General features: G+C 43.7%; 3 protein-coding genes across 13 annotated transcripts in view; all 3 read left to right on the top strand.

Moving 5' to 3' along the window:
- The window catches only part of LOC138611277 (receptor-type tyrosine-protein phosphatase F), a 170,603-nt gene extending 161,553 nt beyond the window's left edge, over positions 1-9,050 (top strand). For all 11 annotated transcript variants that reach the window (XM_069684267.1, XM_069684266.1, XM_069684271.1 and 8 more), the window contains 5 exons: positions 2,821-2,947; positions 4,092-4,217; positions 5,229-5,383; positions 6,509-6,644; positions 7,137-9,050. In XM_069684267.1, the coding sequence (XP_069540368.1) occupies positions 2,821-2,947; positions 4,092-4,217; positions 5,229-5,383; positions 6,509-6,644; positions 7,137-7,205 (613 nt within the window). In that variant the 3' untranslated portion in view covers positions 7,206-9,050. The remainder of the gene's footprint in view (positions 1-2,820; positions 2,948-4,091; positions 4,218-5,228; positions 5,384-6,508; positions 6,645-7,136) is intronic.
- A 1,925-nt stretch (positions 9,051-10,975) lies between these two features.
- Positions 10,976-12,300, top strand: larp6b (La ribonucleoprotein 6, translational regulator b). The gene is made up of 3 exons (XM_069684746.1): positions 10,976-10,992; positions 11,071-11,254; positions 11,356-12,300. Exons 1-3 carry the CDS (start codon positions 10,976-10,978, stop codon positions 12,298-12,300), a joined length of 1,146 nt encoding a protein of 381 aa, XP_069540847.1.
- Positions 12,301-15,431: 3,131 nt separating this feature from the next.
- Positions 15,432-24,216, top strand: LOC138612047 (neurturin-like). The gene is made up of 3 exons (XM_069685346.1): positions 15,432-15,513; positions 21,260-21,557; positions 22,060-24,216. Exons 2-3 carry the CDS (start codon positions 21,287-21,289, stop codon positions 22,494-22,496), a joined length of 708 nt encoding a protein of 235 aa, XP_069541447.1. The 5' UTR covers positions 15,432-15,513; positions 21,260-21,286; the 3' UTR covers positions 22,497-24,216.
- Positions 24,217-25,118: the final 902 nt, after the last annotated feature.

Here is a 25,118-nt window from a genome sequence, read left to right as displayed (position 1 = left end):
AGGGAATGCTGATGTTAATGAGTCTCTGACATTGATTGAGCATGCCTCTCAACCGAATATTAAATGCAATGACTTAATTAAGGTTCATGTTAACTTTCCAAATGACTCTCTGTCTACTTAAATATGGTTATAATCCCACGTCCTCTGGTGTGGATGTAAACAGTCCACAGTCACTGGTTTATTTCCTCAGCATTGTCACCGGGTAAAGAGCCAGCTCAACAGAAAGGCATCACTGTCTTAATACGTTCCAGGCTGCACTGACTGTGACAGGTCTTCAGCTGTTTTCTGGCATCAGCAGTTGCTACAGGTGTGAGAAATACAGTCGATATTCACAGTGGGTTGGATGAAAATGTATGGGAGGGGACTGCAGATGAGTCCGCTGTGGGCAGTATCCAGTTGCAGGAATTATTCTGGCTCTGTCACTGTGGCTGCCGTCCGCTGAGCCACTGCCGCTTTCTTTTGGAAGCTGCTGCATGTCCTCGTGTTCTCTCAGTCCAAATTGCTTCCTAGAGGGAGGAAGATGAAAAGGCAGCTCTCAGTTTTATATCTCTATAAGAATGGGCGGAGACAGACTGAACTGACTCTTCTGTGGTTGAAGTGTGCAGCGCGGGGATGGAATTAGCCGGTCTGAAATGCCATTCAGTCCATATGGGGTTCTGCTTCATACCGCACCGTGACAGAGACAACACCTCCACCCCTCTAACTCCCTCCTCTTTCTCCAGTCCTGTTAATGAGAAGGTGCTCTGCAGAGGCCGCCCTCCATTGTTGCTGTGCAAATAGCATAATTGCAGCGAGAGAGCTTGTAATGAAGTGTGTTTTCCTCACCCTCTCCTCCCTGTTTTATTCTCTCCTCCGTGTACTCTGCTTTTCTCTCTTTTTCCTTTTTAATTTTTACCCCATTATATCTCTGTCTCTCCCTGGTCCTCCTCCTTAATCTCACCTCTCTCCCCGCTCTCTCTCCTCCCACCCTCTGCTCTCACTCGCCATCTTAATTTTCCATCCAAACATCACAGCAGAGACAGACATATCCGGGTGGGGACCTGTTGTGTGCACCAGTGGCGCTGTGTGATTAAGCCGCTTTTTAAAGCCTGGGCATAAATAAAAACTAAACAGGGGCCTCCAGTGCCCTTCACCCCAGCGTCTTCAAGAAAAGCCAATAATATGCTAAGCTAATGAGAGGCGAAGCATTGATACAAGCCATGCTATCAGGGGCAAGAGCCCTGGATATGCTCCGATGCAGGCTGGAGTTTTAGCATTGTAATGAGGTTGAAATGAAACACTATGTCCTCAAGCACTGCAGTCATGTGGGATGATGCGGAGAGTGCTTTGTGCTGTTTGGCAGCGCGCTCATCAGGACGCTGTGTGCAGAGAAGTCAGTATTGTGCGATACGGTTAGAGTTGTTGTTGTTTTGGCTAGGGGCTGTATTAAAAGAAGGTTAGAGGGGTCCACCTTATCAATTAGAAATTTAGCATTCATCCCCTGTTCAGCTTTCCCTGCCTTCCCTCTCCTTCTTCCTCTGCTCTTACACACACACCCCCCCTTCTTAAATCCTCATTTTCTTCCTTTATTTCACCCTCTTCTCTTCCCTCCTCTCCTCCTCTCCTCCTTGGCAGCCTCTCCTACTTTGCACTCTGATGTCCAGCTGGAGAGTTCCCTGCTCACTCTTTTCATCTCCTCCCGTTTTCCTCTCTACATCTTCTTCCTCTACTTTTGTACATCCCCTCTCCCTTTCTTTGCATTTCTCTTTCCCCCTGTTTTCATCTTATTAATTTGATTCTGCACTCGTTGCCCTCCCCTCCTCGTATGCCATCTCCTCTCCTCTCCACCAATCTGTTGTTTCTTTATTTGTGCGAGCGAGGCCCTGAGCATATTCTAATCTCCCAGTTCCACATTAGTGCCTCGCCTGCAGCACCTTCATTAGTTGTTCAGCCGTGGCTCAGTGTGTGACTGCGTGTGTAGTAGCGTGTCTGAAAATACATGGGAAACTACGGCACGCATACATGCGTTCACCTGGATGAGAGCTTACATGTGCTGCAGACATGTGAGAGAGTGCGTGCAGCCTCATAGGTGCGTTTTGTGTCGATTCCGCAGCTCCCTCTCACTCCGTTGATCAGTGCGCTGCTGCCACCTGCTGCTCGACTGAAGAACTGCTCAGCTGCACCAAAGTCACGTAGGACAGCAGCACAGCTCTGGCAGCTCAGTGGATGAGCTCATCTCTAGTTTAGGGAGCATATCGAGTGCTCTCTCTCAGTCTGTGTTTCAGAGGAAGGAAGAAGAAGTAGAGAACCTATTCAGGCTTAAATAGCTCAGTGATGACGATATTGCCAGGGATGATTTGCTCTGTTCATTAAACATAGAGGATTTTTTCTTGTTGGCATTATAGTCGACATATTTTGACAAACAGTACAAGGACGACAGGACCTTACGCGCTCCATCATCTGCAGCTGAACGCTTTTAAACAGCATGCTCTCATGGATTTTGATTCCCTTCCCTCTGAGCCGTGCTACTATAGATGCATGAGTAACACAGAAAGCTCTTCTCCAGCCTCTGACTTTTATTTGAATAAATTTATGTCTGAATATATTTGAGCACTTTACAAGACATCAGTTTGCTGCAAGCCTGATATCCTGTCTGCTATTAAACTTTGGGCTTTGGGTTGGATTAACAGCCTTTGCTAACCACTCTACTGCAACACCACTCCTTTATCATTAAACCTTTCCCTGTGATTGCTTTGTGATGTCCTTTATAATACCTGCTGTAAAACCATTATAATTATAATGTTTAATCTCTGCCTCCTCTGTGTGTTGTTGTATCTACAGACAGCAGAAGGCCTACCTGGCCACACAGGGCCCCCTGGCAGAGACCACCGAGGACTTCTGGAGGATGCTGTGGGAGCACAACTCCACCATCGTGGTCATGCTCACCAAGCTACGAGAGATGGGACGGGTAAATCACAAACACACGCTATACGTGGCTGCACGCAGCCGCTGTAAGGTCATCGGACCATTGCAGGGAATGATATCAATCTTTACACGCGGAGTCTGTTCAGCTGAGCTGCTGAGTCACGCTGCTCAAATATTAATTCATTCCGACCCTAAACAGTAACTTTGGTTGAAAGTTAACTTCTTATCGCCGCGGCTGGAATGCATCTGTGCTGAAAGCAGCATGCTCTCGTGTCGGATTTGTCAATAACTGGACCCATTCCAAGCATACCGATAATTCCCATGCTGCCTCGCTGCATCACGTTTAATGAAAAAGTGAATCTGTTTTGGTAACAAGGGAGCAGAAAAGTGAGTTTGTAGATATATATTTCACATCTTTACAACTCCTGCTGAAGATAGTTTGGAACTCTAAGTTTGAACAAAGTTTCAACAGTGACCTTGCAGAAAACTTGGGTGCTAAGAGGGAACTAAAGATCAAACGACGAAACCATGGAGTGAAAATTCAGAACAGTTGATCAACAAATCAACACCATTCCCTGGTTCAGGAGAGGTTAGCTTAGCTTAGCACAAAGACTGGAAAAAACAGTTTGTTTCCTGCCATTATACTAAGCTAATGTATCCAGCTGCTGGCGCCTGCTTTATATTAAAGACAGATATATTCATCTCAGATAGAAGTAGATAAACACATCTCACCAAACATCAAACTATTTTGACGGGAATTAATAGTGCATTGATCTGTATACCAGTTTGATTAACTCCATAATATCTCTGAGTTGCTCCTTTTGATCGTGTGAGTGATTCGCTCTCTGGTAGCTTTTATCAGCCTCTCATCAGAAATCACAGAAAGAAACGTCATCGCCGCAGTTAAGAGCACAAACAAATGATGTAAATGTTTAGCTTCCTGTGATGAATCAGACAATATTTCACAGCACAGATTAGTCTCTCCTTGATTTGTTTTTGTGAGCAGAGACCTCCTCATGACTCAAAATGACTAATAACCTCCCTGAACCTGTGTTAATAATATCCTGCACTTGCACATCACTCATTCAGTCGTTACGTAAAAGTGTTTTTTTTTCCTTTTATATGTATGGAAAAATATTCTTCAAATGTAGGTGCTTAAAATTCCATCTCTCTTTTTCCCTCTGCAGGAGAAGTGCCATCAGTACTGGCCAGCAGAGCGTTCAGCCAGGTACCAGTACTTTGTGGTGGATCCGATGGCTGAGTACAACATGCCACAGTACATCCTCAGAGAGTTCAAAGTCACAGATGCCAGGGTATGTTGGATTCTCTCTCTCTCTCTCTCCCTCTCTCTCTCTGAATATGCCCTTGTGTGTGTTTTCATACATGTCTATGTGTGTGTGCTCGGTGTGCTGAGAATTGGCATTTCACAGAAATACAACCATCCAACCCAAATCCATCTTAATTTTAGGTTTTCAGACAAATGCCGACAGTCGCGCTAAGTGTTAAGAATTATACCGACTGTGATTTCAAGGTAGAGACGATCAGAACGCGTGCCGTGTTATTCCTCTTGACAGGTTGACATGAAGTGAATGCACCATCAAACATGTTTCCCCGGATTTAGCAGCAGTACGCTTGCTATATGGATTGTGTGCGTGAGTGCGGCTGTGGTTGTGTGTGTCAAGATGACTGTGAAAATACATGAAAAGCATAGCCTTCAATCCCCCAAGGGCCAGTACTGCAACTCCCTGCGATGCAGTACTTTCAATGGGCTATAAATATACTTTACTGTCATCAGAAGGCCCACAGCACAGCAGCACTCTAATCCCACATCCACTCCTCTCCTTCATGTGTATATAAATATAAAGAACATATATAAATATACATTGTGTGCGTTTGAATAAACTCCTTAAATGCACAAAAAGTATTTAATTAACCTACATGGACTCCACGCTGCTGTCAAATATGTGTCTCCGTGGTGCAGTGTAGTGTTTGTCAGTCCTGGTCCTCGACTGCCAGAGACCTGCTGGTTTTTACTCCTTCGGGGTCGTCAGCTTCATTCATGTTGCATCCCAGGTGCAAATTAGCTGATTAGATGACTGCAGTGAAAATCAGCAGGGTTGTGGTTCTCGTGGACCTCGACTGAGAAGCTTTGTGAAGGAAGACGGCAAAAAGAAAAAGATGTGTAAAGCAAGTGCTAAGCGTTTTCTGCTCAGACAGATGAATCAAACACTCAGCTGAATTATGCACACATTATGCATCACCTACCACCTTCTATTTCTCAATGCCTCTTAAAAGTACTTAACCTCCTTATTGCTTCCCCTCAGGACGGCCAGTCCAGAACAATCCGCCAATTCCAGTTCAACGACTGGCCCGAGCAAGGAGTGCCAAAAACTGGAGAGGGCTTCATCGACTTTATTGGACAAGTGCACAAAACCAAGGAACAGTTTGGACAGGACGGACCAATCACTGTACACTGCAGGTAAGGACAAGTGGCACGCATTAATCGTACCATTAAGAAAAAGAAATGGCTGCTGCTCCATAGCTTTGTACATGTATGTCATTAATTTATTAAATAGCAGCTTCTGATCTGAGTTCAACGTGCACAAAGTAAAAGCAATGACGGTGGTGACACACGTATACCAAACTACAGATATTCTGCACTTTGACCCTGTAACACTTTTAAGATTGCATTTCCATATGCTGACACTGACACTTTTTAGGTACACTTGGCTTAAAGTATGCATTAGGTCTGCAATAATGCCTACCTTCAAGAAGGTTGTATAATATGTACTTTTTTGTTGAAAATTCATTTAAAGTTGTAATCTCGAAGATCTCAGTTTCGTTCTCTTTGGCGGCACCTATGGCAATAAACGGTAATAGCGGGAGCACACTTCCCAGATATCCAGACAGTGTTGCATGTGTGACGTCCACGGTTGGCTCCGGTTGTAACTCTTGATTTTCCTCGCTGACGGTCGCTTTCCTTTTTGGACTGTTTGCTTCATCTGAGCGTCGAATTTGTTTCTTTTTCTTTGGATTTTCACTTATTGTTGAAGTTTTATCTGTAGTCATCGATCTTTCCTTTGTTTGTTCAGCCATAGTAGATTACTGTTTACTCGCAACACTTGCAAAGTAGCCACTTAGCTCCGCCTACCCTCTCTGGCAGACCAACCACTGCTTCCTGATGGAAAACGCGTCACTAACTGGGCGCCGCTTGTGATGTTTTCTACAAAAGTCACACCAGACACCCAGTCTGTAATACTGCAAATGCAAAGGCTTTCATCAGTGGGCCATAGGCTCAGTCACCTTCGGTTTCCTCATTCGGCGAAAGTCACTTAACACATTTATTTACATGAAAATCTTCAAGATTCTCTCTTTAAAGGCACTTATGTAGCCATTTAGGAGGCTGTAGTTTGTCGTGCTAATGTATTGTATTACGTGTACAGTCTATTTTAAGACTAAAAGTACAATAATTATCTTCAATAGAACCTAAAATGTGTTTCCAAAGTACTTTAAGCTTTATAACCTTCATTTGTAAGTAAAAAGAATATCTTAGCTTTCGACAGGAGATGTGATAAACTGTTTTGTTTGTGTGTTTGCTCCTCAGCGCCGGGGTGGGCAGGACCGGAGTCTTCATCACTCTCAGCATCGTGCTGGAGAGGATGAGGTACGAAGGAGTGGTCGACCTCTTCCAGACAGTGAAGACACTTCGCACCCAGCGGCCTGCCATGGTGCAGACCGAGGTAAGAACAGAGTGCGGACTGGGATGATATCTCACAGTGACAGGATGGTGTTCCAAAGTCAATACTGTATCCTATTAGGGCGTAAAATAAAGTGTCTGACTGTTTGACTTACTGGTAAGCTTTACTTTAACCGAGGTTTAAGAGGTGCCTCAGAAATCACAGAGTCAAATCGTCCTCATATTAAGAGGTCATTAACATTTTATACAGCAAGCAAATTATCTAAAGACAATGTGGGCAAAAGAAGCTAAGTACATTTACTCAACTATTTAAGTATCATTTTGGAGTAGCTGCATTATGCTACTTTATATATATATAACAGGTAGACTTAAAACATAGCAAGACACTAAGTCGCTTTTGATTTGAGCGCAATTCGTTTCCCTAACCATCTTCCAGGACGGACAGACAAGCACTAGATTTCTTGTTAACCAAACAGAGCAGAACAGCAAACACGAGTTCCTCCTCACTGACGCCTCTTCTTTTCCTTCTCTACAGGACCAGTACCAGCTGTGCTACAGGGCAGCGTTGGAGTACCTGGGGAGCTTTGACCACTATGCAACATAACCACTCCTACCGAGCAGCCTCTCTGGTCAAACCTCTCAGGAGTGTGCCAAGTGTCCCATCTCAGCCACCATCCACTCACTTGACCCCCTTAAAGCCCGACCCCTCGCAGCCAACAGAGGGGAGGAGAAAGGGACGCGCTTGCAGACCCGGCGACGGGTTCAACCAATCACAGAGATCCACACTGATTTAACCAACCACATGAGATTTTTGCTTTAAAAATAATAAGAGAAACATTACAATGACTATGACAAACATGACAACTCTTGTACAGATGCGACGGAGCAGAGCGGCAGCTCGCCTCTCTGCTCCGTCGAAGCCAAACCTCCCTGATTGTCAAAGGCTACTGGTAGCACTAAGAGAGCTCTCTCTCTGTTTTTATGTTAATTTTATTGTCAATATTATGATTCATTATGTTCTTGTTTAGTATATTTGTTCTTTTTAATAATCATTTTAACATCAGACATTTATTTTGTCTTAAACTGCCCAGCCTAGGGCGTGCATTATTTTCATAATCGGTACTTTTTTATTTTTATTATAGGGTACTTTAGCACAAGGGACATGTATTTTAAACACGTTCCTAGATACTAATACAGGAGGACCACTGTTCTCTGAGCTGCTTTCACATTATTTTCTTGTTTTATTCATATTATGTGTCATTTTTTTGGTCTTATTCAGTTCAATTTCTCAAAAATTGCCTTTTCACTTGCCATTTCGATAAAAAAAAATCTACTTTGACTAAATTGATTTCAGAGCACACACTTGCTATGGTTTGTCCGAATGCAAACATGGTAGCTAGTTATAAAACAAGAAGTGAATTAGCTCACAAGAGGCTGAATCAGAGGTGTACAGAAATGGAAAGCACATGATTTCTACGTGTTTTGTTTTGTTTCATCAGAAGCCTATGGCATTGAGGCCTTCATACTCCACAGCGGAGACCTTACCTGAGGAAAACAGACTTTTGTACCCAAAGGGTAGTTGACAGAAAAATAAACTCCCTGATCTCTGAATATTGTTGCTCTTCAAGTCCCTCCCACTCCTCGCTGCCCATTAGCCTGGTCGCTTTGTTGGAGCTGAGCCACACAGACCGCAAGGAGCGGACGTGGTTCACATGGGCTGAGGAGCAGAGCCATGAGCGGCACCTGTACAGAATCAACCATTCCTACCAGAGGGAAAGAGACTCAGCCCTTTGGACTGAAACCTGATATTATTTTATACAGAAATAGAACTATAAATATATATAAATATATATATATAATTATGATTGATTATATATATGTACAATTACACATAGATATATACACAGCTTCAAAGGTATATTGTTAAAAAGGATTCATTCTGCTGATCTACCAACCCTAGAGACTGCAGAGAGCCTGCTGTCCTAGAGTGTGTATTAATGGAAACACCGTTGTATCTACTGTACTACCATAGTAACTTCGACAGTCCGTCTGAACGAGGGAAAACAGCACAACCCCCCACCCCACCCCACTCATCAAAATGGACGACTCCTCACTCAGCGCGGGGCCATCGCACCACTCAAGCACACATCTTCTCCCACAGGAGCCGCAGGAGGGGGGGGAGCGTCTCCGAGATGATCCGAGAGGCCTAAAACGGTGTGGTGGCGGTGGCGGAGGCGGTCGTGGGAGGGAGGGGGGACTTGAAAACGCTGGCGAAAAACTAAAATGTTCATTTTTACCTTGTGAATGCTTAGTGCTGTAGGGGTTCGATCTGTTGTACACACAGTCTGTTTTCTATTTGTTATAAAGAACTGGAATTTAAAAACAAACTGTTGATGAAAAAGAAAAAACATTGATGTTAATAAAGTTAAATAATTGGGTTTTTGTACAAGTTCTGCCTTGTGATGCTTTGTTTTTTGATCCTGTTGTTCGAGAAATGTGAGAACACGTTTGACCTTTACCCTCAGAGACACGAGGAAACCATGTCTGCTTTGTCTCCTGTTAACAGCGATGTTGCCCGTGATCCAGCCCAAACATATATCCTGATCTATGAACACTATTGATAAGTTCATCATCCTTTATCTTTTGTCTTCAGGCTGTTTTTTGTTCCAACAACGCAACTTAACTTTCCCGTTCATAAAAGTGTGTTTGTGTGTGTGTGTGCAGAGTTGGAGAATTCTGAACAACATCCACCCCCTCCTATTTTTATAAATGCTACAAAAACATTTTTTCTAAATCAGCTTCTTAGTCATGAACACATTATTTTTCACCTAGCATAAAACTATTTCTACTTCTTCTGTTTTTTTTGTCTGTGCTTCTTCTGCCTGGTAAAAGTTGGCCGTGAAAATATCCGTGTTATGTAAAATGATCTCTTCACGAAGCATCTCTTTGCATAACAAGCTGTTCCCACCCTTACGATGCCTCATCAGGCGCCGCTCCCGTCACCGACAACCTTGACAGCTGCGGTTGACAGTCAGGATTTAAATTTAAATGTACTTTGTTTTTTATTAGAGGAAATGCAGATGCTTCGTTGCTAACAGAACTGTTACACAACTGATACAACTGTTGGATCTCTGAAGGCCACGTTCATAATTGTTCAGCCCTCTCACGCTGCTGTGACCCATCTGGCCTTCAGATGCAGCCCGTTATTTGAGACAGCTTTCACGTAAGGCTGTAGACGAGCAGAATTTGACAGTTAAAGAATCGGAATCGTTTGCTGTTGCTATGGAGACACCACTGTCAATCAAATCTAATCAACCACAGAGTCTAGATGAGACCAAGTTTACCTCTAACTTATAACTTGCAATGGTTGAATCATTCACAAGTTACTGTATAGTTGGCTATAGAGAAAACTACTCAGTGCTTATTATATAGTGAATGAAGGAGAGTTTAAGAACACATTTTTTATTATATTGCAATGGAGACACCACTCACTCAAATCAAACTACACCCACACACGTCTGACGGAGCACTGGAGTTTTAGACTCTTATAAAATAATATTCAAAGATGAATTTACTCATTTTAACCTTTAAATCATTAAGTCCCAAATGTGACTTTTAGCTGCAGTGACTTCCTCAGCTGTCCTCTCACCAGCAGCCCACACACGCCGGTAATATGACAGATGCCACATAAGAGTAAAAAGGGGGGTTCAGGAAAACGACTGCATCAGTGGAAAAGCCTGCAAAGCTTTTGGTTTGTATATTTATCTTTGTGCAATTATTGTAACATATGGACGGAAACACACGCGGTCCATATTGTTCCATATGTTACTGCTTGATTTGTTGTTTCCAACATGTGGGAATGATGGATGCAGTAGACATAAGCTCACAAACAGGACATAAATCCGTATTTAAAGGATAATAACTGCTGCTGTTTTATACTTTAGTGCTGCTGTATATCGTAGCAATTTTAATGATGCTGTTGCTCCTCTGTGTTATGATCATAATACGAGGCTTTGTTATTACTGCACTGAAGAGTGGGCCTTAATTTAGCGGTGATGATATTCTTTTTATGACAGCTAGTTTGTTGTCATAAACATGTTTATTGTTTGTTTTTGAAAGTGTTTGATGGAGGCACAGATATAATTATCCTTGTGTAGAGGGGCTGTTGTGTGATGTGGAATTCGGCTTGTAGCATTTTGCAAAAATTGTGTTTGGATCCAAAAAGAACCAACCGGCTTCTTTGTGTTTGTAACTGTGTCCAGGTGCATTTTGTTTTCATTCAGCAACTATCCAGCCGGCTGCTTTACCTTAATACCCGTCTTTACTTTACTAAGAAGAAGTCAAACAGCACAGCTCAGTGACCTGACAGATACGATGAGCGCTCCAACTGGGTAAGGAAATTAGAAAACATATGGTTGACTGATCTACATATGCAGAATGTAATGATGCTGAGCCATGTGTTCTTGTAGAGATTGTGCACAGTCCTCCCAAGAAGAAGAGCGGGAAGGTGAGTTGCTCTGCCTTAAGATTAAAGCCCAGTTGGAGGATTTGTTCTCCGACAGCCACCTGGCACAGGACGGCTTCCTGCTGAAACATGTGCAAAGGAACATGCAGGGCTACGTCAGCCTCAAGCTCCTCACTTGTTTGAAAAAGGTAAAAAGATTTTGTGTGCTTTCTGCTGTTTACATTCCATCCCTTTTATAATGCATACAGAAAAATGCAAACAAAGCTGAGGTTGCCATTGTTTGTCCCAGATAAAGGTCCTGACCACAGACTGGTACATGACTCTAGCAGGAGCAGTGTACTCAGAGCTTCTGGAGGTGAATGACGAATGCACCAAAGTGAGGCGGAAAGAGCAGCTTCCCAAATGGCTGCTGTGCTCCCCCACCAGCAAGCTCCTCCTCGGTTGGAACATTTCTGAGGAGAAAACCGGAGAAGACAAAGCGGCCCGAGGCGTCGAGCACCCTTCACTCTCAGAGAGGATCTTCCAAAAGTTCAGCGCTCACGGCAGCGTTGCTTCAGTCTGGATCCTGGAACCCGACAAAGAGCTTCCCAAGGAGCTGCGGAGCTATGCAAAGCGTCACAAAGTGCTTGGCCAACATTTGTGTGCGGTGGTGAAGTTTGAACATTTGGAGGCTGTTCGCAGGGCCTACAGTGTCCTGAAAGAAGAAGAGGAGAAGTCTAACGGTGATGGCATGCGCGTGATGCCTTTGGGATTCCAGTCAAAGCACCAGCTCGCCAAGACGGAAAACATCCAGGATCAACCTGAAGAAGAAAATCCACTCGAAACCTCGCAGGATTCAGTCAAGGAGGAACCCTCCTTACCAGTTAAAGTTTCTGCTGAGACTCTAGGCACACCTCAGCCCCAAGAGTCCCTGAATAACTCGCTGCAAAAAACCTTGGAGCTGATCTCCACCAGGTGTAAAGACCAGCCCTTGAGTTTAAATCAGAGGTGCAGGAGGATGAACTGGTGCACTGGTGACTGTGATAGAGATCGTTTTCAGGCCCCCTGGGTACGTCGGCGCAAAAGTGCAGCCTTTGCATTAAACCCCAAGGCAGCTGGGGACCTGAACCAGCCACGTTTCACGCAAGGGGTGCTGCGTCAGCCCTGCGGCCCTGACGGCACCGGCGGTTTTCCGTGCAGAGAGAAGCCACTGCAGAAGGAGAAGATCAAACAAAGAAGTTACTTTGCTGAGTAACAGTGGCAGATTAGCAGGAGCACCGACACAATACAGAAGATAATTAAGCTAATAAAATATGTTTTGCATTAAATACTACTTAATTGTTGTGATCTGTATTGGTGAGAGATTCTTGGTGACTTGTAGTTGTAAACCACAGACAGATGGGGGCAGCATTTAGCCATGTTCACATCAGTGTTATTTGAAACACTACCTACTTGTAAAGCTTTAGTTGAATCTGAAATACAGACACGCCAATGCATTTAAATCAACTACAGCATATTAGCTGGAGGTACAACTTTTAACACACACTGTGGTGTTGAAGACCTGAAGTAAAAGTGTCTCAGAATCAAACACGCGCTCTTTCTGAAACAGCAGTGGCCTCTGCACCTCCGGGGCCTCACAGCTCATCCGCTCACGACTGCAAATTGCTGTGTATATTTGTTCTTGGTCCAGGATGGATTTACCTTGTTGCCACTTTCTCTAAGTAAGATGTGTTTTCTTTCGACACAAAACACATTTAGAAAAAGCACTCAGTGTCTAACTGTATCTTTTTCACAAATGCCTGTTTAGATTCTGGTTCCCTAAAATGTAGTTTTCCACTCGCCGAGATGACATTTGGCTGACGGCTACTTGTCCAATCATCAAACCACATCTTGTGCAAGACGAGGGTAGAAGCGAGATTTGTGCCTTAGTTCCAGCCTTTCTAATGACACCTTGACTGGAATGGTATGTTTATAGTGTTACTGATTGAGGGCTTCCTTAAAATCTTGCCCGAACCTAAACACAATGTGTTTCTTCACTCATCCACACCCAGTGGAAAAGAGTCAATCCGGTGTGTATGGGATTCTATCATATTCAGATTGGAAACATTCTTTGTTGTTTTTTTCCTCTTGTATATGCTGAGTGTCAGACTGTCTTCATGACTAATGTAATCTAAGCTGTTGAGTGAGACTTTGCATTGTATACAGATCAAGTGTTTCACTGTTATTGTCTCTGACTTGATTTAGCAATTAACAGCTGTTGGGCTTTTACAGCGGTGTAGGCTGGTCTAAGAAAACTCTGCACATCTGTGAACAATATGGGGGCTATAGAGTAGAAATGTTCCTGCCCGATGTCAGGGAATGTTTCCGCGCTGATAGTTCCTTTTCAAGGATAGACAAGCACGAAATCCCCTGCTAACTGGAAGTCATTATGTACAGGCTGCCCTGGCCAGTAATTGAGTCATATGTCAAACACGTTTGTTGTGATAATTCTCCTGTTTTCTTAGTTTTTTTCGGGGAGACGATCAGGATGATTTTGCACCTGTTAACTGTCACCAAAATATTCTTACCACGTTAAAGAGTCTGAATCCTCTTCTGATTTGTGGCATAGTGTCATCCTTTTGGTCAGCACTGAAGAGTTGAAAGTTTGGGTTGGCTTTACTTCAAACATTAAGTTAAATTTACACTTTAGGTCACTGAGATAAAAACCCGAGGATATCCATCAGTACACATTTTTGGTCGGAGACAAAGCTCGAGCAAAGATTCCTTTGGTTTTCTCCTTTTCTCTCGTTAAACACGAAAGGAATTTGAAGTCCTAGAAAGTGAGTGCTAAGCCACATCTCCGCTTCATGAGTGGAACTATGCAAAGCGTGATTTGTGTATAATTTGGCCCGAGGACAGCGGGGGTGACTCACGGTGTTAGAATGAGATATTTGTTAGCAAATAATTAGTTTCCTGTTTTTGCTCTGACTTTTTTTACCCCAGCAGAGACTGCTGCTTTATTTCAACATCTTTGGCCGCAGACACATTTCTGAAACCACACACTTTGTTTGAATCAACCTGAGGATTTTTTTTTTCGTCTGGTTTATGCTCCCAAAAACAACACCTGTGCGACTTTGTGTATCTCACTCCTCCCCTCCCTCCCTCATGCATCACTTCACTCGTCTCCAAACTAGCCTTTGTTTACATATGACTGACCCTACACACCTGACGCATTTCCTCCATGGATGGGCTATTTATTTAGATTGCAGTCTGGAGTGCCTGATACCTTGCAAAAGCACGGCCATCTGCTCCTCATTTGCCGCTCAAGGCTCAAGAGCTAAAATACTGGTTTGTATTGGAGGAGACGTGACAGGAGACATGCAACAACAACACCCCTGGTTTTATCTCCGGCCAACTGTAGATTGAACCCTCATGAAAAACCTCCGCTGAGATAAGTCCACTGAACTGGGGTTAGTGTTGTCTTAGCACCATTTAAACCAATTGTGAACTTTCTTAATTCCACCTAAAAGATTGAAAAACACTCGTTTCAGCAGACCCCACTGATCTGCCCAATTGAGGCTATTACTAGTCGCCCACTTAAGATGGCAGACTCTCTTGCGGCAGAAGGTAAATGTAAGCCCTTGCTCAGGCCAAAGCATCCTTTAGTGCTCCTGGAGCTAGAGCCAGGGAGATTATCATGTCAGGAGTAATCCGACTCGGCCCACAAGCACAACTATGGAGGAGGAGGAGCAACAGTTGAGGGGGGGAGGCAGGCAGAGGCATCAGAGGAGCTCTCTGCTCCGCTTACGGTAACCACGCTCTCCCTCCTCACCCTAACCCATCTTCTCAACCCACAGAGTTCCCCTCCTTGGAGCTGAAGAGAAGACCTGCTGCTGGAAAGAGGGTAAGGAGATGAGCGTTATCTTTCCAACAGTGCTGTTGTGTGGTGATAAAATCATGTGAAGTGGAAGGAGTTGCACGACAGATGGAATAAAAGTTGAGACATCTGTAAGGGCTGTTTATTACATGGCTCAGTTCCTCTGTTTTGCTCTGTTTCAGGTTCAGGATCGTGCAAAAAGGAGATTTGTATGGAGAAGCATGATGACAGAAGTGTTCTGAAGGGAACCAGATGCCAGAGTCAGGGGCTCTGCTGAACACACAACTCTCCTCTTGTTGAATGGATCAATGCGAGTGCCATGAAGCGCGCTATAATATTCAGAGGAATGCCGATTCTGATCTTTTCTACCTAAAAGAGTTCTATGGAAATGCAATCATGATAAAAGAATAAAACAGCCTGGACCTGAATCAAGTCAGGACACCTCCCCTACTTGCAGGCACAAGGAGTTGTGATGATTTTAAGGGCAACAAGCAGGAGTCCTGCCCTCGCACCTCGCCTGTGATGATGATGGACTTACCCAGCCAGCACTTGCCTGTGGAGGTCAGCTGAAGACGACGCCACGCAGCTAAGTCTGGATTAGCCGGCCGAACGGTAAGGACACCACATCTTCTTTTGTTAGTTTAAGCCGGCAGCTTATGGGGAAGGCGTTAGGTGCCGCTGACAGGGATGCCTCACCAAGTGCTTGAGTGGCAGAAAACACACGTTGGATTAGCTGTATCAACAAGCGGCCTTCGCTGGAACCACATGTCAATAGCGCAGGGCAGCCTGTCACGAAATGTTTGTAGTGCAGTTACCTTTGATTAGAAGGGGGCATGCACAATGTTGGAAAAGCAAATTACAATTCTTACTTTCTTGGGAGAATTTAAACAACCTATAAACATGTGGACCAGTTTGTTTTGTCAAGGGGGCGCATTTCTTCGTGTCACTTACCCAACATGGTGGTTTGCCACATTATCATGCGTAATTGCCCTGCAGAAAACTCTCCGGCTTTCCCTTCCCAAAGTTTCCAGCAATACTTTGTGAAATCAAATGAAATAGCTCAAAAGCAGAGCTAGATAAAATGTTCACTTGCCGGTACTCTGTATGCACACTCTTTGATTCTGACTATAGCTATTTTACTAAAGTGATGATCCCTTCCTACTAAGCCCATATCATACGTAGAGATTATACTGTATCGAGCAGAGCCCCCAGAGGCCGGATAGAGGTTAAGCCTAAAGTCAATTGAGCCGTCCAACTTTCATAACCCACCGAAGCCGGTCATAACTGGAGAAAACTGAAGGGGAACCTGAACTGATGCACCGCTCATCAGCGTTTTCTGCATTATTCTTGCTCACATATACATTGTGCATGAAAACGATTAACACGGCAGTCTTTGCAAGAGAGCATAGGCTTATAAAGATGTAAAATGTCATCATATTTGAGATGTTTGTACTTGCTTGTGCTTGCTCGCGTGGGTCATATTCGAAAGTGGTATTCAGCATGTGCCAGATGGCCGTCATCCTTTTGTAGCAGCTACATCAACATGTTTAACATGGGTTTAGAGGCGCTGCGGTTGTGTAAAAAGAGGATCTGGCATGGACAGATTAGCAGCCAGAATAGCAGCTCTTCTTTAGAAAGTAGCAGACAACATCAATCTCATCCCAGCTCACACAAAAATGACGGAGCGAGCTGACGTCTGCCTGTCAAGCCTTAAGTAACCTCTTTGTGCGTTAGAGAAATGCATGTCAGAACTACACCTTGACTCAACTCTTCCCTTAATAGAAAAGGGCAAGTGAATTGGGACAGGGGTCAAATGTGCATCTATAAGTGTGTCCGCGCCTCAGATCACCCTAGCAGCACCAGGTTTGAGTTGTGATGTCGTGCGAGGCTGTCGGGTCACTGGATTAATCCGGATAAGTCCGCCGGATGTGATAGTCAGGCTCCCAAAATAAAACAGTCTTTGTAAGCGCTCACCTACATCCAGGTGATTAGATTGACACAGGAATGTTCAGTATTTATAGAATGTGTGTAAAAATTAACTTTTCTGGCGTTGCCTACAGATGTTTCTCCTTTGTGCCTTCTCAATAATGAACAGCAGCTTTTCACACTAACAAGGAGCAGGCTTGTTTTAATTATGCGATGGTTACTGAGTGACAGAGCGGGAGCCAACTGAAGCGGTTGCCCAGCAAAATTGCAGCGCGGTCTAACTTAAGCCTTTTTCAGTTGCATTAGAACCAAGGCTGGATTTAGAACAGCCAATCCTGGCTCAGAACATCCACTTTATTTTACAGCCTTTCGGCCCACCCGGGTGCCAGCCCCACAGATATATAACTAACAGAGCGTGTCACTTTTCTTCATTATTCAGACTGAGAGCACAACAGGTTTCAGGAGAACAAGAAGGGGAAGTGCCTGCTGGTGCTCTCTCGGTGGGCCCTGCATGCATGCTGGCCTAACCCCTGAGCTGGAGGTGTCTGATGGATTAACACCGACGCACACACACACATGCAGCAGGGCTCTGGCTCTATCGCCAACACTGCAGCCAGGTGTTAACCCACGTGACTACAGATAAAGCCGGCAGGCATTAGTGCTAATCCCGCCCTGATCTTTGGAATATGTCCCTATTACCTCCCCGAGCACTCTCTAGCTGTCCCCAGGCCTCCTGATGCTCACTTAAGAGGGAAAAGACGAGACAGTGCCTCTCTAGGACTCCCTAAAGCACGTTGTTTCCCTGCAACAACACAGTAGGTGCCTTTCCCGCTGTTTGTTACGCTCCTCTGCTATCTGTACAGTGCAGGTATTTACGGGGTGTGTTCAGAGTAGCAGAGAGACAGACGATCACATGGGTGGAGCTGAGCTGAAATGCACAGCGTGGTATAATAATGTTCAGAAGGTAGAGAAGGCCTCAGGTTGTGCAGGGGCAAATAAAGAATGATTGGACCTTTGGACATTTCTAGATATCAAGAAGGGGCAGTGTTACGTCAGCTGGATTGTTGAGTGTCATACTGTATGATGGTGCTGCTGGGAGTTTGTGTGCGCCCTGGAAGTGAAGTGGGTGTCTGGACAACAATGGAAGGTTAGACTTTGTCTTGATTTCTACACAAGCATGTGTCACATGATTTGAGGGAAAGTGAAACCACACGAGTGTTGCAAGTGTGTGTTTATGGTATGTGTGAGTCACGGCGAGGGAGAGAGTGAGACAGAACAGGCTGTATTTAGGGAATGTATAGGAACGAATTCTACAGAGTGGTGAGACATTAAAGTCGGTATCTATTTCCTCCCACCACAAAGAATTCATTCATTTTCTTCTGTGATCTTCTCTTGCTGTAATCTTGTCACACTGGTCAAGATCCCAAGCGAGCTGACAAGAAGGCACCCCCTGTCTGCCGGCTTCATTCAAAAGTGTTAACCACAGACGCCCCTTATCCCCAATTTGACAGATCTCTACTTCATCGTTCCATAGGCCGTGGCATTCTTTGGATTGTCTCCCTCTGGCATGGGAGGGAGAGGAGGACACGAGTGCCATGCTGCTGTAATTACATTACCGACAGCTTCGCAGCGCCTTTGCCACTGACCCAATTATTTCTTGAAAACATCCATTTTATTGTGTCATCTCAAATAATGCGATCTTTGAGACACAACAAGAGCTCGGTTGAGGGTTGGGGAGCGGGCTCCAGTGTACGTTGCACGCGTTGGAGTATACATAATGCATCAGGAATGGCTTCGACAGACTGGGGAGTTCTTGGCTGAGCAGATCACTTTCATGGTTTGCCCCAAACAGGTTAATGATCCTGTTTGAGGCAAACCAATGGGACTGTTTTCACTCTCTTGGTAGCTCTTCAGGTGACGTGTGACTGACAGCAAAACATCAGGTGCACTATCTCTTACACACCTCACATTCAAACTTCCAATCCCACTTGGAAAACAGAATCCTAATAAGAACTTTCATGCGTGCAAACTGGATCCTTTCTCCTTGTGAATTGATGATTTTCTGCGTTTGTTTTGGGCCTCACATTTTTTTGACTGGCCCTTATCTCCACACACAGGAGCGTGCACGGGCACATCAACCTGGATGCCTTGTGAGGGCCCAGACGTGCTGCGCCTGTGAGGGAGCTTTAGTTGTCTTTGCGACTCATCTGCACTTTTATGTCTCAGTTTGAGGATGGCTTTTCCTTCTGCTTCGGTCCTCTGGGATTCCTCTATATCCTCTGTGTTGGTGCTCTCCTCTGTTTGCCGGAAAACAGCAGCATTTGTCCTTCCGGGAAGTCGACTACTCATTCATGTCTTTCCGTTGCTCGCTTAAGAAAACACGGGTGCCCCTTCCTCTATCATTATCTGTATATTTACGTACATGACAGAAGGGGCCGGTGTTAGATATTAAATATCTGTGCCCATTAGTCATCCATGACCATCTGAACAAGCTGCAAAATGCACCTTGGCACTTTTATTGGCGCCAATCAACTGCAGATGGGACTAATGCGTTTCTGAGTGGAGCAATTATAACAATCAAAGCGTCTTCAGGGACATGACATCAGCATTTGATGACCAGGCTTCGTCCAGCGTCAGCACCAGAGACATCCGAGAAGTCATCTGTTTTTTATGAGCTAATTGTTTTATCAAGATGAGCAGCGAAGCTAACGGGCCACAGGCACTGAAGCATCGCGTCCGTGTGAAACGACCAACTCCGAGGCTGAGTAATTGGCCCCTGACTGACCTATTAATAGCATGAGAAAACAATGATCTCATCTAGTGCCATATATTACGACAAACCGGCTCGTTTTAAATTGAAAATTGATCATTTTTCAGAGCGGGAGAGGGAGGACTTCTGGTGCAAGGCGCTGGTGTTAAACCAACAGAAACAAAATGAGACTTTCCGTGGAGGCTTCGATCTATTATGTCTGGTGATTAAATATAACCGGTGAAAATCAGACGTACTGTATAGGCGAGTATGAGTCTCACACAGACGCGGCTCCACATTTGATTTACAGACACTATGTCAAATGAGGTTGTTAGCTGAAATGTTTGACTTTCAAACGAATACCATTCTACCCCTTCATTGTGCAGAGGCCGGTTACCACGTCAGGCTCGTATGAAATTATGAGTGATGAGTCAAGCTGTGACTGATAGGACTGGTTTTACCTGTTTATATGCTGTTTATTCCACTGGAACTCATGCGTGCAAGCGTCTTTGTATTTTCCCTCTGCGGTGTCCAGAACTCTGGAGAACTGTCTGAATTTGCCTATAGTTTCCTCTTTGTTGTTTTTCTTACTCCGCTGCAAAAATTCCACCAGGAAGCCAAAATGTTCCAACTTTTTCACAATTTTTCAAAGGAAAAAAAAAATCTGTTTAATGCGATCTGCAGGAGTAACCCACATGCTAAAAGTGCAACTTCCACAAGTAATTCATTTCAGAGTTTTGTTTTCATACTAAGCGAGACAAGGATATGCACAATTGTGACCCATTGTAAACACTCCGGCTGCCTGTATAAGTACACTACAGGATCCAGTCTGGCAAACCAATTTGTAAGGCTGGTCTGGATTTGCTGTTAGTCACTGCCTGTATACCGTTTCCTGCTCTGGGGAAATGTTCTGCTCACTGGTGACATGATATGAAAAAGACAAAGAAGAAAGCTTGTAAAACTTCTCAAATACCTGTGGCATGACAACAAGGAGAGAGAGACATAAGGTAGAATTCTTCCAAAGTGAGTTTTGTGGCTGCTGCGGTGCCGTGTCTAAAGAGAGGGAGGGGCGGGAGAATATAAAGGGATGTACACACATGTACATACATAGCATTGCAAATAGGTGTGGTTAAGAGATTCCTGTAGAGGAAGAAATGGATTCCCCCCCTTTAAAAGGATTTTTCCATTAACATTTACTTCTGCATAGAAAGTGTTTTTTCTTCAGAAAGGACGCAGCTTATATTCTCATTCCCATCAGGTATTTTTGATATGATACTCTTTTTTAAAATACTGTAAGCGGCGAGGGGTTGCAAAGCTCATCCAACATGCTTTCAGCTCAAATAAGAAATTGCAGTTTACCTTCTTCAGGCGGCAGCGACTGAACACACGCTGCATTCTCATTTGTCAGCAAGAGATGTCAAGTTCGCGGATCACGCACCCACTTAAAAGTGAAAATGAGCTGACAGCAGAATCAGAAAAAGTAAACTGACGGTAAAAATAAAAGCTCCGTTGAGAGGAGAGGATTTATAGCGAGGTCAAAGAAATGTGACGGCAGCAAAGATAACACTTTCTACATTGTTTCCTGTGCTTTAATGTCAAGCTGGTAGAAGGTGGTTTAGATGATTGAAGGTGTGACTGTTTGAACACGTCTGACGTTTGTGTCTGCTCTGCCTCTTTCAACAGAGTTTCAATGCTCCTCCACGTTCTAAGATGAAGTTATGGAAAGGTGCTACTTTTGCCTTCGTGCTCTGTGGTGCAGCCCTGTCCATCCTCCTCGTTAGAAACATGGCCACTATCAGTCAGTTCAAGCCCAAGAGAAATTCTCCGTACACATCCTCATCAAGATCGTCTTCGTCGTCGGAGTACACGTTCAAAACTTCGCAGTCATCGCCCTCATCGTCACCTGCAGATTCCCGGCAGACGGGTGGTCTTCATCGGAGAGCCCGCTCAGCAGACGAGATGAACTCCCTCCTCTCAGAGTGTAAGATAAACTGTTATTGTCTTCCTTCTTGTCTAGTCTGAAATAAGGTGTCATGTGAAAGGGCTTCCAGGGTTCAGTCGCACACATAGTACCTGACTCTGTTGTTTATAGAGCAGGTCTTGACGTCAATTAGCACCTCATAGTTCACTGGCTCTATTATAACCTTCATGAAGAGGCAGATATACCCACGCTCCGCTCACATGGCCTTATTGAAAGGCATTTGTCAGCTTAAATGGGCTTCAGGGAGTTCTTACACTGTCTGTGAAACTGATGGTGAAAAGATTAGCTTATAGCCATCAGCATGTCAGATAAAATAAACTGGTATTCCTTTGTTTGCACATGACTTTCATTATCCTGCCAACAGCACTACACCATCTCTGTGGACCATCTGTCCCACTGACATATCGGATTATTGAGAACTGCATTCATGAAACGTAACGTAGGAATCAGATAAACCGTCCCCTACCTGTCTGTTGATGTTGATTTATCTTCTTCCTGTCAGTTTCAAAGATGTTCCAGAGCTTTACAGAGGGCGAGCTTCAGCATGTGGTCGGGACCTTGCTCGACAGGAAGAGAAGAAAAAGCCGACGCCTGGGCGATAACCTCGCCCGAAGGACTAAAAGAGCCCGCAGGCCTAAGCCCTGCTCCTTGAGGGAGCTGGAGCTGACTGTGAGCGAACTGGGTCTCGGCTATGACAGCGACGAGACGGTTATGCTGCGCTACTGCAGCGGCAAATGCGTGGCCCACCGGCAGAACTATGACATCACCATGGAGCACATGACGCGGATAGGCTTCAGGAAAAAGGGCCGCAAGGACAAGGTCAGCAACGGGCCCTGCTGCCGACCGACCGCGTTCGAAAAGGACTTTTCCTTCCTTGACAACAAAAGCCGCTATCACACGATTCACAATGTGTCGGCAAAGCACTGTGGGTGTGTATGACCCAGAGAAATGGACTCTTCTTCTTGCTGCTCTCAGGCTCTGTTAGAACAGTTAAACACGGCTAACTATGGAATATAAACTCATGGAGAGGAAAACATAATGGAAATATGTTTATGGCTGCTCCACAGCGGCCTTTTTTGTGACAGGCTGACTTTGACTTTTTTTTGGCGTCTGTCAATCCAAATGGGAACCATAACTCATGGACAGCAAGTGCTGCGTTTGTGTGGATCCCATCCAAAGAGACACAGAAAATGACTGTTCATACCAAAAAGTTTGTATTATCTTTCTCACTGTGTAGTAACACTGTAAACGGTGGTGTAACAACAATGTAGCAACATTATTTTTGTGATATTTGCGTAGTAGAACCATGCGTTAGATGAGCCATGGTGGACTAGATTATTGCTGTTAGTATACTTCATACCCATGGACGTTAACCACATCATGTAGTTTACATGATTATAACGGTGACAGTAAATCAGGTTTAAGGCAATAAAAAGTGCTCAAACATCAGTTCCAAAGCCATACATAAAACCAAAACAAAGATAGATGTAATGCACCAATGTTTACGTTAAGTTCTGCACAGGACGGTTCGGATCATTGACCCGACATGATTTTTAGTGTCTCCAGGAAGTATATTGACTTTATGGTGTGTTGAGTTGTTGTTATCACAGGCCACATCTGTGTTTCCATGCTTGTATGCATTACTGTTACTGATTGCAGTGTTATTACACAGGTAAAGGAACTGGTGTTATTGACGATGAAAGAAACATTTTTTTCTATAGCATCAGGTTTGATACCCATCTTTAAATATTGTGTTTTGTATATCGATGTGTAGATTAAAATTGAGGACCTGTTTCAAAACACATAAATACTTTAACACTTTGGTAATAGAAGATCATGAAAATGTATCCCACCTGTCCTCCGTAGAATAATCCATCACACTTAAAGTAATTGTCTGAGTCTTTTTTATACTTTTCTCAACAAAAAAAGCCCGGTATTGTAATTACCCGTAATCTTCTGGAATTCATTTTTTCTTTAAGAATTGCCAAAACACAGCGAGTCAATTCAAACACCCATAATGGATTCACAAACTTAGATTCATAAACACCTAAAGTCTCATGTTGCAGGTGACATAAGCTCTTTAATGTCGTCTCTGGATTTAATTTGTGAGCGTTTACACTAAAGAGGTTTAAGATCGTCTAAGACTCACGTGTGAAGGAGAATAATGGTTTAAGGGATCTGTAGCGGCATGTTTCTTTACCCCTGACACAAAACAAACTATGAAGTAAATGTTTTTGTACCCGTACATGAAACCCTGTAACTGCTACGAATCAACGCCCAAGTACAGCCTTTTATTGGCCCATCAAATGCCTCTTTGTTGTATTGCCTGGTAGAGTTTTAGGGACAAATAAGCTATTGGATTCATTATGAAGCATCTTTTTCACCTTTGACCATCTTTATTTGGTTTATGCAACTGTTTGCCTGAAGTACAATAAATTATGTTTTTGTTTTTTGTTGTTTTCCTGAGGAGGTGCAGTGTGGGGCGCTGATGCGGTGCATCTTTTTTTGTAGTTTATATTGTATTTATTTGGGAAGTAAATTATGGTTTTGCATATTTATTTAGATTACCACACAGAAACGGGACAGCTTATTATCATTAAGCAACTGTGCCAAAAAATGTTTTATCTAACATTCTATATTGACTGCTGAATAAACATTATTTCAGAGGTATGGATGTTCATTATTTCTCCCAAACTATCAATCGTTGGGTGTCACATATTCTGTACACAGATTGTATTGAAAATACATAAATAAAATAATAAAACTGTTATAATACAAAATGCTTTTAATAATAAAATAAATTATGACAAGAAGAGGATCCCTGTGGGGAAAGTTGTCGATCAGATTACATTAAATAAGCCATAAGGCTGATGAAACACAACACCTTTGTCGTGCTAATATATAAGTGTTTCTTGATGGAGCTGGAATCATCTATTATACAGCAGCTCAGTTCTTCATGTACTGAGCAGCAGCGATGACAGAAGCTTGTACACCAGGGCTTTTGACCTGAGTTTGATCCCTGTGGCAGGCAGCACAAACCAGCAGGGATGTGACGGACAGCTTGTAGCATAACATTTTTTTAAAGGAAAGAAAAAAGAAAAAAAGGAAGGCTTTTCTTCTTTTTCTTGTAATAACCTCTTTTTCTTTTAAACAAATTCCTTGGAAATGTAAAAATCAACAGTGAATTGATCCTACTGACAAGTCTCGCTTGTGCAGCCAAAGTCTGAAACAACGTTTACTCTTAGAGGTTAACTTTGTCCAAAAAAACATTAAATACACTCATGTGAGCCTGACTGTGTCCTGGGTGAAACATTCCCTCATTACAATGAAACCTGTGCAGGAACTGTAATTTATTTTGAGTCAGTCCCACATACACCGTTCTGCTGCCAAAAATACTCACTAGAGCCCAAGTGTGTATTTATCCGCGGCTGAAAATAGTCCCCAGACAAATGCACTATTTACTCCAGTCTAAGAAACATTTCTAAGAATCTGTTACGGACCACAACATTGGTTCTTAAAAAAGTAAACTTTTTAAATGTGAGTATAAACAACCTTGTTATT

The sequence above is a fragment of the Semicossyphus pulcher genome, unplaced genomic scaffold (genome assembly GCF_022749685.1).
Source record: "Semicossyphus pulcher isolate SPU_LCO1_2020_fin unplaced genomic scaffold, fSemPul1.0.p SCAF_7, whole genome shotgun sequence".
Classification (NCBI taxonomy): Eukaryota; Metazoa; Chordata; class Actinopteri; order Labriformes; family Labridae; genus Semicossyphus; species Semicossyphus pulcher.
Note: the sequence above shows the minus strand (reverse complement) of the source record. Positions and strands in the feature narration are given on the sequence as shown.